Below are 15,833 nucleotides of genomic sequence, written 5' to 3'. Positions count from 1 at the left end.
GGCCAGCAAGATCTCCGGATCTGTCCCCCATTGAGCATGTTTGGGACTGGATGAAGCGTCGTCTCACGCGGTCTGCACGTCCAGCACGAACGCTGGTCCAACTGAGGCGCCAGGTGGAAATGGCATGGCAAGCCGTTCCACAGGACTACATCCAGCATCTCTACGATCGTCTCCATGGGAGAATAGCAGCCTGCATTGCTGCGAAAGGTGGATATACACTGTACTAGTGCCGACATTGTGCATACTCTGTTGCCTGTGTCTATGTGCCTGTGGTTCTGTCAGTGTGATCATGTGATGTATCTGACCCCAGGAATGTGTCAATAAAGTTTCCCCTTCCTGGGACAATGAATTCACGGTGTTCTTATTTCAATTTCCAGGAGTGTATCATACTGAGCGATCGGTTAGAACACTTGATTCGCATTCGAAAGGACGATGGTTCAAGACCCTGTCTGGCCATCCAGGTTTAGGTTTTCCGTTATTTCCTTAAATTTCTCTAGGCAAATGCCTGTATGGTTCTTTTTAAAAAATATACAGGCAATTTCATTCCCCACCCTTGAAACATTTCGACGTCGATGGGACGTTAAAACCTGCCCTCCCTCCCTTTTTTCCTTCCCTCCCTCCTTTCTTTCTTACTTGTTTTGAAAAGACATCGTAAAAGCAACTGGCCATAAAATTAAGACCAATACCGACATGATGGGCTGTGTATACCCCTTTACAAGGAGATTGGCAATTTCCCTTCATCTTTTGCCTACTGGTGATTCATACAGAATTTCATGTACCTCTTTTAAAGTGCTGTCCTCATGGATACCTCTTGGTAACTGACATTTGCAATAATTTGGTGAACGAATTCAAGAAATTCATTAAGGTAATCTGGATAAAAGTGCAGTTCCGATGTCCCTAGCTCTTCTGTTGCGTGCTGCAATTGCTGACAGCGCAACGAACGACGGGAAGTGAACGCGAAGAATTGCGGTTGATTTGTCGATAGCCAACCAGAATGCTCGTTCGTAATTTGCTACAGTTCGTAAGATAAGGTTCGCTGTTGTTTTATTCATTCACATTAGAATTTATCTTTATCATTGTAATTGGGGAGCCTGCCGCTGTGACTGAGCGGTTCTAGGCGCTTCTGTCCGGAACCACGGGGCTGCTACGGTCGCAGGTTTAGATTAGATTAGATTAGTTTTCGTTCCATAGATCCGTGCTGAGGATATCCTCGAGGATGTGGCACATGTAAATTTTTTTTTTTTATAAAAAGCTGAAATAACAATACTAATGGTATGAATGTACATACAATACATCATTTGTTTCTATTAAAAAATTCGTCAATGGAGTAGAAGGAGTTGGCCACTAGTAAGTCTTTCAGGCTCCTTTTAAACTGACATTTATTTGTAACTAAATTTTTTATGCTTACTGGCAAATTATTGACGACGAGTGTTCCTGAGTAGCGGATTCCTTATGCAGATCATTTTTGTTCCTGGTATTGTATGTATGAACTGAGCTGTTTGTTGGAAAAAGAGATATATTATTTAGGACAAATTCCATTAAGGAGTAAATATACTGAGAGGCAGTAGTTAGTATACCCAGTTCTTTGAAGAGGTTTCTACAGGAAGTTCGTTAATTTACTCCACAAATAATACTTATTACACGCTTTTGGACTCTGAAAACTTTTGTTTGACTTGAAGATTTACCCCAAAATATTATACCATATGACATTATGGAATGAAAGCAGGAAAAGTATCCAAGCTTTTTCATTTTTATGTCGCCCATGTCTGCTATCACTCGAACTGCAAATACAGATTTGTTAAGGCGTTTCTGCATTTCTGTGGTGTGCTCCTCCCAACAGAATTTATTATCAAGTTGTAATCCCAGGAATTTAAGACTGTCAACCTCTTCTATCTGCTCTTCTTCATACTTTATGCATATGCTGGGTGGAAACCTCTTACAGGTTCTGAATTGCATATAGTGAGTCTTTTCGAAGTTTAGTGTCAGTGAGTTGGCTTTAAACCATTTATTAATATCCACGAAAATATCATTAGCAGATCTTTCTAGAACTACACTCAACATACTATTTATTGCAATACTTGTGTCATCTGCAAACGAAACGAACTCTGCTTCTGGCAGTGTAACTGATGAGGTTCGAATGCTGCTTCGGACATGGATGTGTGAGATGCCCTTGGGTTAGTTAGGTTTAAGTAGCTCTAAGTTCTAGGGGACTGATGACCTCAGAAGTTAAGTCCCATAGTGCTCAGAGCCATTATTTGTAACTGTACATTATGAGACAAATAAACTACATTCTACACTTGTGCAGGGCATTCAAAATTTTTTCCTTCATTTGTGCTATAGGACAGGAATAGCAATTTATTGTAGTTTCCATTACATCAATTTTAGTAAATTTATTCAAACCAGTTCGCGGACTCAGATGCCAGCTCTTACTCCTTGTAAGGAAACATTTGTGATTGTTGCATAGTGTTAACTCTGTGGCATGTGATTTGTATTCATTTTCTTCTTGTACAGGGTGATTCAAAAAGAATACCTCAACTTTAAAAATGTGTATTTAATGAAAGAAACATAATATAACCTTCTGTTATACATCATTACAAAGAGTATTTAAAAAGGTTTTTTTTTCACTCAAAAACAAGTTCAGAGATGTTCAATATGGCCCCCTCCAGACACTCGAGCAATATCAACCCGATACTCCAACTCGTTCCACACTCTCTGTAGCATATCAGGCGTAACAGTTTGGATAGCTGCTGTTATTTCTCGTTTCAAATCATCAATGGTGACTGGGAAGGTGGCCGAAACACCATATCCTTAACATACCCCCATAAGAAAAAATCTCAGGGGGTAAGATCAGGGCTTCTTGGAGGCCAGTGATGAAGTGCTCTGTCACGGGCTGCCTGTTGAGCGGTCGCCATCTTAGCATCAACTGACGCTGACGCCTAGTCAACAGCGCCTCAAGCGAACAAATGTACAACTAAATGAAACTTTATAGCTCCCTTAATTCGCCGACAGATTGTGCTTAGCTCTCCCTTTTGTCGTTGCAGAGTTTTAAATTCCTAAAGTTGTGGTATTCTTTTTGAATCACCCTGTATTCTGTAAATTATTACTGCTTAAAGCTATTAAATTTAAATTAATTTATGTTCATTGTATCTGTAATGAGAGTATTATAAAGAAGTGACGAAACACAGATTCTGTGACTGCAGTATTGGTTACTTCTAACTGTGTGATTACCTGGCATCTAAAATCATTGTTAGTGAAGCACAGTTACGTATGTTATGGGTGTTGTTGTTGTCGTGTGACTAGGGCCTCCCATCGGGGAGACCATTCGCCGGGTGCAAGTCTTTCGATTTGATGCCAATTCGGTGACTAGCGCATCGATGGGGATGAAATTATGACGATTCGGACAACACGACACCCAGTCCCTGAGCAGAGAAAATCTCCGACCCAGCCAGGAATCTAACCCGGGCCCTTAGGATTAGCATTCTGTCATGCTGACCACTCAGCTACCGAGGGGCAGACATGTTATGGGTGAAACTGAAGAGTTGGGCGTTCTAGCACCAGCTGACAGAAATTGCTGACATTTGTGGTACAGCCAACTGGGGCAACTCTGTACCACTTTTTTCCATGTTTTAGAAATACTGAATATAAAATATATAAATTAATAAAGGGAAACATTCCACGTGGGAAAAATATATCTAAAAACAAAGATGATTTGACTTACCAAATGAAAGCGCTGGCACGTCGATAGACACACAAACAAACACAAACATACACACAAAATTCAAGCTTTCGCAACAAACTGTTGCCTCATCAGGAAAGAGGGAAGGAGAGGGAAAGACGAAAGGATGTGGGTTTTAAGGGAGAGGGTAAGGAGTCATTCCAATCCCGGGAGCGGAAAGACTTACCTTAGGGGGAAAAAAGGACGGGTATACACTCGCACACACATATCCATCCACACATATACAGACACAAGCAGACATATTTAAAGACAAAGAGTTTGGGCAGAGATGTCAGTCGAGGCAGAAGTGCAGAGGCAAAGATGTTGTCGAATGACAGGTGAGGTATGAGTGGCGGCAACTTGAAATAAGCGGAGATTGAGGCCTGGTGGATAACGGGAAGAGAGGATATATTGAAGAGCAAGTTCCCATCTCCGGAGTTCGGATAGGTTGGTGTTGGTGGGAAGTATCCAGATAACCCGGACGGTGTAACACTGCGCCAAGATGTGATGGCCGTGCACCAAGGCATGTTTAGCCACAGGGTGATCCTCATTACCAACAAACATTGTCTGCCTGTGTCCATTCATCAGTTGGTAGATCACGTGGGTGCTTTCACACGTGGCTCTGCCTTTGATCGCGTACACCTTCCGGGTTACAGGACTGGAGTAGGTGGTGGTGGGAGGGTGCATGGGACAGGTTTTACACCGGGGGCAGTTACAAGGGTAGGAGCCAGAGGGTAGGGGAGGTGTACCAGAAGCAAATAACCAGAGCCACTTCCTCATCCCCTCAAACCCAGAACCTCCCACAGAAGAACCACAAAAGTGCCCCACTTGTGACAGGATACTTTCCGGGACTGGATCAATTCTGAATGTGGCTCTCCAGCAGGGATACGACTTCCTCAAATCCTGCCCTGAAATGAGATCCATCCTTCATGAAATCCTCCCCACTCCACCAAGAGTGTCTTTCCGCCGTCCACCTAACCTTCGTAACCTCTTAGTTCATCCCTATGAAATGCCCAAACCACCTTCCCTACCCTCTGGCTCCTACCCTTGTAACCGCCCCCGGTGTAAAACCTGTCCCGTGCACCCTCCCACCACCACCTACTCCAGTCCTGTAACCCGGAAGGTGTACACGATCAAAGGCAGAGCCACGTGTGAAAACACCCATGTGATCTACCAACTGACCTGCCTACACTGTGACGCATTCTATGTGGGAATGACCGGCAACAAACTGTCCATTCGCATGAATGGACACAGGCAGACAGTGTTTGTCGGTAATGAGGAACACCCTGTGACTAGACATGCCTTGGTGCACGGCCAGCACATCTTGGCGCAGTGTTACACCGTCCGGGTTATCTGGATACTTCCCACTAACACCAACCTATCCGAACTCCGGAGATGGGAACTTGCTCTTCAATATATCCTCTCTTCCCGTTATCCACCAGGCCTCAATCTCCGCTAATTTCAAGTTGCCGCCACTCATACCTCACCTGTTATTCAACAACATCTTTGCCTCTGCACTTCTGCCTCGACTGACATCTCTGCCCAAACTCTTTGTCTTTAAATATGTCTGCTTGTGTCTGTATATGTGGGGATGGATATGTGTGTGCGTGTGTGCGAGTGTATACCCGTCCTTTTTTCCCCCTAAGGTAAGTCTTTCCGCTCCCGGGATTGGAATGACTCCTCACCCTCTCCCTTAAAACCCACATCCTTTCATCTTTCCCTCTCCTTCCCTCTTTCCTGATGAGGCAACAGTTTGTTGCGAAAGCTTGAATTTTGTGTGTATGTTTGTGTTTGTTTGTGTGTCTATCGATGTGCCAGCGCTTTCATTTGGTAAGTCACATCATCTTTGTTTTTAGATATGAATATAAAATATGTTACACATCACAAGAGACATTGTAAAATTTTACATTTAGAGATACTCATAGCTCAGAAAGATAGAATGTATACTAATAATGCCTTAATAGAGTAAAATTTTGATTTTAATACTGTTACAAAGTCACACAGTCATTCTGATTAACTTAAGACCAGTTTTAAGAACATAATAATTTTCTAGTAACTAATGCTCTGAGTATATATAGATCATGTCTGAAGGAAATCAGGTGTTAGTAAGAGATAAAAACAGTGTTATTTCTGTACTGCCTGTTTACCTAGGAATATCAAAATATTTGTATCGACCTGGTACTGTTCAACTCAAATCACACTTATCAGAAGCTTTTTTCGCAGCCAACGCAGTTAAAGACCAGTTACAAGTGTAAGGGCTTGTAGGAAAGGGGAAAGGCGACATAAATACTAACTAGAAATGACATAGGTAATAAAACTGTTACTTTTAGTACAAAATAATGCAAACAGGTGAAACACCAGTCATTTCAAACAAATGTAATAGGTTATACAAAGATATCCTGACTGATAAAAAGTTACGCTGATCGACTGTAAGGATTTTTTTTTTCCATTTCCTTTTTACATCCGCAGGGCAAATATTTGTACAGACATTAATAGAAATGCAAGCCGCAATGTCGTAAAGGTATTAATTATTATTTCTTCAACCAACAGCTAAATTATAATTTTCTCTTAATGTGTTGAAAGACCTTATTATGTGCATGGAAGTAGTTTCAACTGGCTAAATGACAGGTATTCTTGGTAGACCAAATAGAGAAAAATTACATACTTAGTGAATATTTCCAAATCTATCCTGGTTTATTGGTAGACTTCTCTATCGGTTTCTAGCCAATGACTGTCAATGAGTTACAGGATTAAGACTGTCGGCTGAGGTAGAAAGTCAGTAAGTGAAGGAAGTGACGGAGGTGGTGGCTGAGATACAGGTACGCTACCTGAGGTCCTCGAGCTCGTAGAACATGTCCTTGGAGGAGTCGTGAATGTAGATCTTGACCATGGGCGAGTCGAGGTACTCCATGGTGAGCTGTTTGGGAAAGGAGCGTACAAACAGCGCCTTCACCGTGTCCAGCGACGTGATCTCGTTGGGCAGCAGCGCGCGCTTGGTCTCGCTCCGGTACTGGAGGAACACCAGCCCTGTGAATCGAGAGAGAAAGGCTGTTACCAACCAATAATCTGGGATTTTCAGGCCGAGCCACTGTCGCACCACTTTCTGCGGGAGACGTGCTGTGGCAATGGCAGCTTCATAGGAAAGTCAGATCTGTGAACTGGGAGAGACAGCCATTAGCATCACTCCAGTCACTTCAGCACTGGCTGGTTCTGCCACTAGTGGACCTCTGCCTGTCAAAGATGTATTAGAAGAACTGTAGACCTATTTTAAAATAGAAAACATCATTATCACATCCAGACATAAACAGCTGTGATGAAGCATGCATCACCAAAATGTATCCTCTCCTGCCAACATAAATTTTATTAGCATCACTACCGACAGTACCATCAGTACAATTGCCATCACAGTGATTTGTGAACACCTATCATCATCATCAAAATCATTATTGTTATCAGCACCATAAGAGTTTCCAACTTTCACAACACTTGAGTACAGGACACCAATGATAACTTCAGATTTTTATGCCAATCAGCTATCATTTTACTAATGAAAGAACAAGCACAATGCAATAATCAGAAAACATGTTAAGCAGTGTAGTGTAAAATACTGCATTTATAACTCTGACTGCAAATACTACAGAGCCTGTTTATTAGTTACAAAACATTCAAAATGTCAGACATTGAACATTAACAGATATCATTTCATCATGAAGCTTATCTCTAACAAAACCATATTTAGGTACTTATTTTGTTTCAGTCAACAGTTTCTTATAATTCATAATGGTGAGAAAAATCCTGATAATTGTTCCTGCAAGTTAGAACTTATGCATTCATCCTTGAATGAATTGTTTTGATGCATGCTAGCCATGGACATTTCATTTCTCATCACTCTAGATAAACATGTAGCCATTTGATTATGAATTAGATATTATTATTATTTCTTTACTTTCTCAGACGTTAAGTCTGGTTAAGAATGGAAAGTGACGCGGACCTTGATCAAGCGTCACTTCCTATTAACTGTACGGTATGTGTTATATTGCATTTAGGAACTTTCGGGTAATTGAACATGTATCAATAATTACTGATTTCTGTAGTTGTATATATATGTTTGGATGTAGCTGTATTGCATTGATGTACTGGTGGATATTGTGTGGTATGACTCCTGTAGTTGATAGTATAATTGGTATGATGTCAACTTTATCCTGATGCCACATGTCTTTGACTTCCTCAGCCAGTTGGATGTATTTTTCAATTTTTTCTCCTGTTTTCTTTTGTATATTTGTTGTATTGGGTATGGATATTTCGATTAGTTGTGTTAATTTCTTCTTTTTATTGGTGAGTATGATGTCAGGTTTGTTATGTGGCGTTGTTTTATCTGTTATAATGGTTCTGTTCCAGTATAATTTGTATTCATCATTCTCCAGTACATTTTGTGGTGCATACTTGTATGTAGGAACTTGTTGTTTTAAAAGTTTATGTTGTAAGGCAAGCTGTTGATGTATTATTTTTGCGACATTGTCATGTCTTCTGGGGTATTCTGTATTTGCTAGTATTGTACATCCGCTTGTGATGTGATCTACTGTTTCTATTTGTTGTTTACAAAGTCTGCATTTATCTGTTGTGGTATTGGGATCTTTAATAATATGCTTGCTGTAATACCTGGTGTTTATTGTTTGATCCTGTATTGCAATCATGAATCCTTCCGTCTCACTGTATATATTGCCTTTTCTTAGCCATGTGTGGGATGCGTCTTGATCGATGTGTGGCTGTGTTAGATGATACGGGTGCTTGCCATGAAGTGTTTTCTTTTTCCAATTTACTTTCTTCGTATCTGTTGATGTTATGTGATCTAAAGGGTTGTAGAAGTGGTTATGAAATTGCAGTGGTGTAGCTGATGTATTTATATGAGTGATTGCCTTGTGTATTTTGCTAGTTTCTGCTCGTTCTAGAAAGAATTTTCTTAAATTGTCTACCTGTCCATAATGTAGGTTTTTTATGTCGATAAATCCCCTTCCTCCTTCCTTTCTGCTTAATGTGAATCTTTCTGTTGCTGAATGTATGTGATGTATTCTATATTTGTGGCATTGTGATCGTGTAAGTGTATTGAGTGCTTCTAGGTCTGTGTTACTCCATTTCACTACTCCAAATGAGTAGGTCAATATTGGTATGGAATAAGTATTTATAGCTTTTGTCTTGTTTCTTGCTGTCAATTCTGTTTTCAGTATTTTTGTTAGTCTTTGTCTATATTTTTCTTTTAGTTCTTCTTTAATATTTGTATTATCTATTCCTATTTTTTGTCTGTATCCTAGATATTTATAGGCATCTGTTTTTTCCATCGCTTCTATGCAGTCGCTGTGGTTATCCAATATGTAATCTTCTTGTTTAGTGTGTTTTCCCTTGACTATGCTATTTTTCTTACATTTGTCTGTTCCAAAAGCCATACTTATATCATTGCTGAATACTTCTGTTATCTTTAGTAATTGGTTGAGTTGTTGATTTGTTGCTGCCAGTAGTTTTAGATCATCCATGTATAGCAAATGTGTGATTTTGTGTGGGTATGTTCCAGTAATATTGTATCCATAATTTGTATTATTTAGCATGTTGGATAGTGGGTTCAGAGCAAGGCAGAACCAGAAAGGACTTAATGAGTCTCCTTGGTACATTCCACACTTAATCTGTATTGGCTGTGATGTGATATTATTTGAATTTGTTTGGATATTAAGTGTGGTTTTCCAATTTTTCATTACTATGTTTAGAAACTGTATCAATTTAGGATCTACTTTGTATATTTCCAATATTTGTAGTTTATTATTATTATTATTATTATTATTATTATTATTATGAATTGTATTATTTATTATTATTATTATTATTATTATTATTATTATTATTATTATTATTATTATTATTATTATGAATTAGTTGTTATTTGTATTATGAATTAGATATTATTACTTAATGTATTAATCATATTTGTACAACAAATGTCAAATGTTGAGCAATGTCTGGGCTTAATTGCAAAGGCTCATTGAAATAAAGTATTGTTCATTGTTGCAGCAACTTTTCACAACTGATTGTATTGTCTAGTAATAAATAGACTCTATTACTTAATTTACTTTAATAATTAACTTACGCTACAGTTTAAGTAAGGCAAATTCAAACTTTAATGCATCGTCCATTAAAAAAAATAAGGAATGTAACTTAATTTTATCCATTGCTGTCTTGTTTCTTCCATGACTGAATTACTTTTATAATAATGTGATGTACCATACTACGATTCCAACAAACGTAGACAAAGTCATATTTCAAAATACTGACCAGCAGGATAAAAGTCTTAAAATCATATTTTTGGCAAATTAATTACATGAATGAAATAAATGAACTGAAAAATATCGAATACAGGATTTAGTATCCTGTACAGTGTTCATGAAGGATACTGTATTGGATGATTGGCAACAACAACCACTGTCATCTTCCACATCAACTTTATTCTCATCAACAGCACTGTCATCACCACTATCATCACTGATTGTGTTATCACCATCATGAAAGTTATTGTCATCAAACTGTCACCATCAACACTTTTGTGTCCTACCTGCATCTCAATTCCGAATCTGTGTCACCTTGACTGGCTCCATGAAATGTGAAAGTGGGACATCCTTTGCTAACATTATTAACACAACAAGAGTCAGTCATGGCATACCAATGTCTGGGAGTTGCAATATGTAAAAGTGTAAAGTATGAACAACCACATAGTCTCGGCTGCAAATAAAGCATGTGGCAGACAGCCTACAGCTCATTAGGAGGACACTGGGAAACTACAGCTTGTCTATAACAGATCCCTTCCTCCTGTGTTAACACAAATGTGACATTTTAGTTGTAACAAAAGTTGTAGAATGCATTTAGTACATAAATGCAGAAAAATATTAACTTTGAGAGAGTTTATACAAGATTTTCTCTTGTAACGTATCCAGATAGTCCAGAGTATAAGAATCGCTTTTGGGACACAGGGAGGTGTGCAGGCCATAGACTGAACCACCTTCTAGATTAATGATGAAAACTGGAGAGCCAGCCAGCCTGAATGTGGTTTTTAGGAGGTTTCCCACATGCAGTTAGGTGAACACTGGACTTACACTCATGTTTCACCTCAGATACAAATACACAAACACTTGAGAAAATGTTATCACACTAGAACATAAGATCTACATTAGACAGACAGATGGTGTGCACGAATCCCTGCCTGGGGTGGGAGGGGGAGGGGGGGGAGGGATTACTAGTCTCAGGAATGGCATCCAGTCACTAAATACCATTGTTGTTGTGGTCTTCAGTCCTGAGACTGGTTTGATGCAGCTCTCCATGCTACTCTATCCTGTGCAAGATTCTTCATCTCCCAGTACCTACTGCAGCCTACATCCTTCTGAATCTGCTTAGTGTATTCATCTCTTGGTCTCCCTCTACGATTTTACCCTCCACACTGCAATCCAATACTAAATTGGTGATCCCTTGATGCCTCAGAACATGTCCTACCAACCGTTCCTTTCTTCTAGTCAAGTTGTGCCACAAATTTCTCTTCTACCCAATTCTGTTCAATACCTCCTCATTAGTTATGTGATCTACCCATCTAATCTTCAGCATTCTTCTGTAGCACCACATTCCGAAAGCTTCTGTTCTCTTCTTGTCCAAACTATTTATCGTCCATGTTTCACTTCCATACATGGCTGCACTCCATACAAATACTTTCAGAAATGACTTCCTGACACTTAAATCTATACTCGATGTTAACAAATTTCTCTTCTTCAGAAAGGCTTTCCTTGCCATTGCCAGTCTACATTTTATATCCTCTCTACTTTGACCATCATCAGTTATTTTGCTCCCCAAATAGCAAAACTCCTTTACTACTTTAAGTGTCTCATTTCCTAATCTAATTCCCTCAGCATCACCTGACTTAATTCAACTACATTCCATTATCCTCGTTTCGCTCTTGTTGATGTTCATCTTATACCCTCCTTTCAAGACACTATCCATTCCATTCAGCTGCTTTTCCAAGTCCTTTGCTGTCTCTGACAGAATTACAATGTCGTCAGCGAACCTCAAAGTTTTTATTTCTTCTGCATGTATTTTAATACCTACTCTGAACTTTTCTTTTGTTTCCTTCACTGCTTGCTCAACATACAGATTGAATAACATCAGAGATAGGCTACAACCCTGTCTCACTCCCTTCCCAACCACTGCTTCTCTTTCATGTCCCTCAACTCTTATAACTGCCATCTGCTTTCTGTACAAATTGTAAATAGCTTTTCGCTCCCTGTATTTTACCCCTACCACCTTCAGAGTTTGGAGAGTATTCCAGTCAACACTGTCAAAAGCTTTCTTTAAGTCTACAAATGCTAGAAACGTAGGTTTGCCTTTCCTTAATCTATCTTCTAAGATAAGTCGTAGGGTCAGTATTGCCTCACGTGTTCCCATATTTCTACGGAATCCAAACTGATCTTCCTCAAGGTCGGCTTCTACGAGTTTTTCCATTCGTCTGTAAAGAATTCGCGTTAGTATTTTGCAGCTGTGACTTATTAAACTGATAGTTCGGTAATTTTCGCATCTGTCAACACCTGCTTTATTTGGGATTGGAATTATTATATTCTTCTTGAAGTCTGAGGGTATTTCGCCTGTCTCATACATCTTGCTCACCAGATAGTAGAGTCTTGTTAGGACTGGCTCTTCCAAGGTCATCAGTAGTTCTAATGGAATGTTGTCTACTCCCGGGGCCTTGTTTCGACTCAGGTCTTTCAGTGCTCTGTCAAACTCTTCACGCAGTATCATATCTCCCATTTCATCTTCATTTACATCCTCTTCCATTTCCATAATATTGTCATCAAGTACATCACCCTTGTATAGACCCTCTATATACCCCTTCCACCTTTCTGCTTTCCCTTCTTTTCTTAGAACTGGGTTTCTATCTGAGCTCTTGATATTCATACAAGTGGTTCTCTTCTCTCCAAAGGTCTCTTTAATTTTCCTGTAGGCAGTATCTATCTTACCCCTAGTGAGACAAGCCTCTACATCCTTACATTTGTCCTCTAGCCATCCCTGCTTAGCCATTTTGCACTTCCTGTCGATCTCATTTTTGAGACGTTTGTATTCCTTTTTGCCTGCTTCATTTACTGCATTTTTATATTTTCTCCTTTCATCAATTAAATTCAATATTTCTTCTGTTACCCAAGGATTTCTAGTAGCCCTCGTGTTTTTACCTACTTTATCTTCTGCTGCCTTCACAATTCCATCCCTCAGAGCTACCCATTCTTCTTCCACTGTATTTCTTTCCCCTATTCCTGTCAATTGTTCCCTTATGGTCTCCATGAAACTCTGTACAACTTCTGGTTTAGTCAGTTTATCCAGGTCCCATCTCCTTAAATTCCCACCTTTTTTTCAGTTTCTTCAGTTTTAATCTACAGTTCATAACCAATAGATTGTGGTCAGAGTCCACATCTGCCCCAGGAAATGTCTAACAATTTAAAACCTGGTTCCTAAATCTCTGTCTTACCATTATATAATCTATCTGAAACCTGTCAGTATCTCCAGGCTTCTTCCATGTATACAACCGAGTGTTAGCTATGATTAAGTTGTGCTCTGTGCAAAATTCTACCAGGCGGCTTCCTCTTTCATTTCTTCCCCCCCCCCCCCCCCCTCTCCGATCCATATTCACCTACTACGTTTCCTTCTCTCCCTTTGCCTACTACCGAATTCCAGACACCCATGACTATTAAATGTTCGTCTCCCTTCACTATCTGAACAATTTCTTTTATTTCATCATACATTTCTTCAATTTCTTCGTCATCTGCGGAGCTAGTTGGCATATAAACTTGTACTACTGTAGTAGGCGTGGACTTCATATCTATCTTGGCCACAATAATGCGTTCACTATGCTGTTTGTAGTAGCTTACCCGCACTCCTATTTTTTTATTCAGTATTAAATCTACTCCTGCATTATCCCCATTTGATTTACCCCTATTTGATTTATCTAATGTATTCATTGAGAAAACTATCCAGATAATGAAAAGGAGACAAATGGAATATAAGCCAATGGTGAAAGGATATATTATCAGATTTTCTTTTGATATCATTATAGTTGCAGACAGTAAAGAAAAATGAATAAAGTGCTGCAAGTCCTATCAGACACTTGTAAACAATGGAGATTAAGAGTGAAGAAATGGGAAACGAAAGTCCATACAGAAAAATATGGAAGAAATTAAAACCAATACAAAAATAGATGGCATTAGGACTGATACGGTGAAACAATATTGTTTTTCAGTAGTACAATCACTGAGGGCAATAGATTCTTAACGAAAGTAAAGAGAAGGATGGCGTCAGCACAACAAAACATTTTAATCTGAAAAGATGTGAGTAGAGATGTCTGGAAATGCTTTGCAAAATCATTTTTAAAGAGTAAACTGCTGAATGGCAGTAGGAAATCAATGGAGAGAGAAGATTATTAAAGGAAATAGAATAGAAGAAAAAATTGTTGAATATGTCATCAGATACAACACTTTCCTGATTAACATTCTTTAACGCAAAGTGTTCGAAATAAAGGAAGAGGCCAGCCTACAAAGAAGTATTTGGAAGACATCAAGAAGAGGATACGCTGTAACAATCACAAGGAACTAAAGTGAACAGCCAATGAGGGAAGAGAGTGGTTGTACTGACAAGGCATATTTAGAATGTGAGTAAATTGAAATATTCTGATAAATTGTAGGAGGAGGAACAAATACTGTATTCTTTACATTTTATATATCTGGAGATTTTCAGTTTCAATCGTGCCCATTCACCAGAAGAAGGGTGTGGGTGACTGCGGTCAGAGCTGATCTTGTACATCCATGTATTGTCAGATAAGAGATCAGTCACACAATTATGTATTGCTAAACACAGCTTGTATTTAAACAGGTACATGTATGTTGTACAGGTATATGTATGTTGGTGTGTGCAATGTCTTAAGCAGGTTGAAAGCTGTCCAAAGGTAAGTAAATAAATAAATAAAGATAGTATAGCCACTTATGTCATTATACAGACTGACTCATACTGTGCTATGTCAGATATGCACAGAGCATCTGCTAGCACAAGAAGTAATGGGTGTACATAAAGTCCGGGAACACTTTCAATTATTTATTGCACAAGAACCACACATTGTACAGATATCATACATATGTCATTTTGAAAAACCCTGAAAATTCTTTTTCATGTATACTGCCACAACATAGTTTGGTAATTCACCGATAGTCAGTGCTAGTCGCCAACATGGCGAGTTCAGATGCCGGAGTGAGCTTTCTGTGTGTTGGAGTTAGAAAAAAACAAGTGTGCTACAGCTGTTCAACGGATGTTTAGGATCAAGTACGGTAAGAAGCCACCAACAAGAAAGGCCATTTACCACTGACACAACAAATTTGTTATGAAGGGTTGCCTGTGCCTGGTAAAGAGAAGCGGACGTCGCAATGTGAGTGGAGTGAATGTGAAGCACATACAAGAGAGATTTGTAAGGAGTCCAAAGAAATCTGTAGGTCGTGCATCCCGTGAACTTGAAATGGCTCCAATGACAATGTGGAAAGTCCTGCGACAGAAGCTGTCTATGAAACCATTCAAATTGGAGCTAGTGCAGAAGCTCAATGACGATGACAAACACAAGCGTTTTGAGTTTTGTTTGCAGTTGGAACAGCTGAATGAGGATGGGAGTGGCATTGTTGATCGCTTAATTCACATTAATGGGAAAGTGAACAAGCATAAGTGTCGAATATGGGCTACAAAGCATCCACACAAATGCATTTAATTTCAGTGTGATTCTCCAGAGGTAAATTTTTTTTGCCTTGTAACATCGAAAACTCTACGGGCCGTTTTTCTTCGCCAAGAGTACTGTCACTGGATATTCCTACTTGGACATGTTTCAGTAATGGCTGATGCGTCAAATGCAATCGGACTCTCCGTTCATCTTTCAGCAGGATGGGGTTCCACCACATTTTCATTGTGAAGTTCATGGGTACCTGAACACAGAGCTGCCACATTGATGTATCGGCTGTTCTGGCAAAGGGGACAGCTGTTTCACAAAACGGCCTCCCCTATCACCAGATCTCACTCT

The 15,833-nt window shown here is 39.4% G+C and overlaps 1 protein-coding gene across 1 annotated transcript in view; it reads right to left on the bottom strand.

Annotated features, from left to right (window-relative positions):
• LOC126213015 (coiled-coil domain-containing protein CG32809-like) overlaps nucleotides 1-15,833 on the bottom strand; it is a 626,459-nt gene that overhangs the window by 491,817 nt on the left and 118,809 nt on the right. The window contains exon 4 of the mRNA XM_049940576.1: nucleotides 6,544-6,742. Within this exon, the coding sequence (XP_049796533.1) occupies nucleotides 6,544-6,742 (199 nt within the window). The remainder of the gene's footprint in view (nucleotides 1-6,543; nucleotides 6,743-15,833) is intronic.

The sequence above is a fragment of the Schistocerca nitens genome, chromosome 11, assembly GCF_023898315.1.
Source record: "Schistocerca nitens isolate TAMUIC-IGC-003100 chromosome 11, iqSchNite1.1, whole genome shotgun sequence".
NCBI classification, from domain to species: domain Eukaryota; kingdom Metazoa; phylum Arthropoda; class Insecta; order Orthoptera; family Acrididae; genus Schistocerca; species Schistocerca nitens.
The sequence above is the reverse complement of the archived record's forward strand: the minus strand, read 5'-3'. Positions and strand labels throughout refer to the sequence as shown.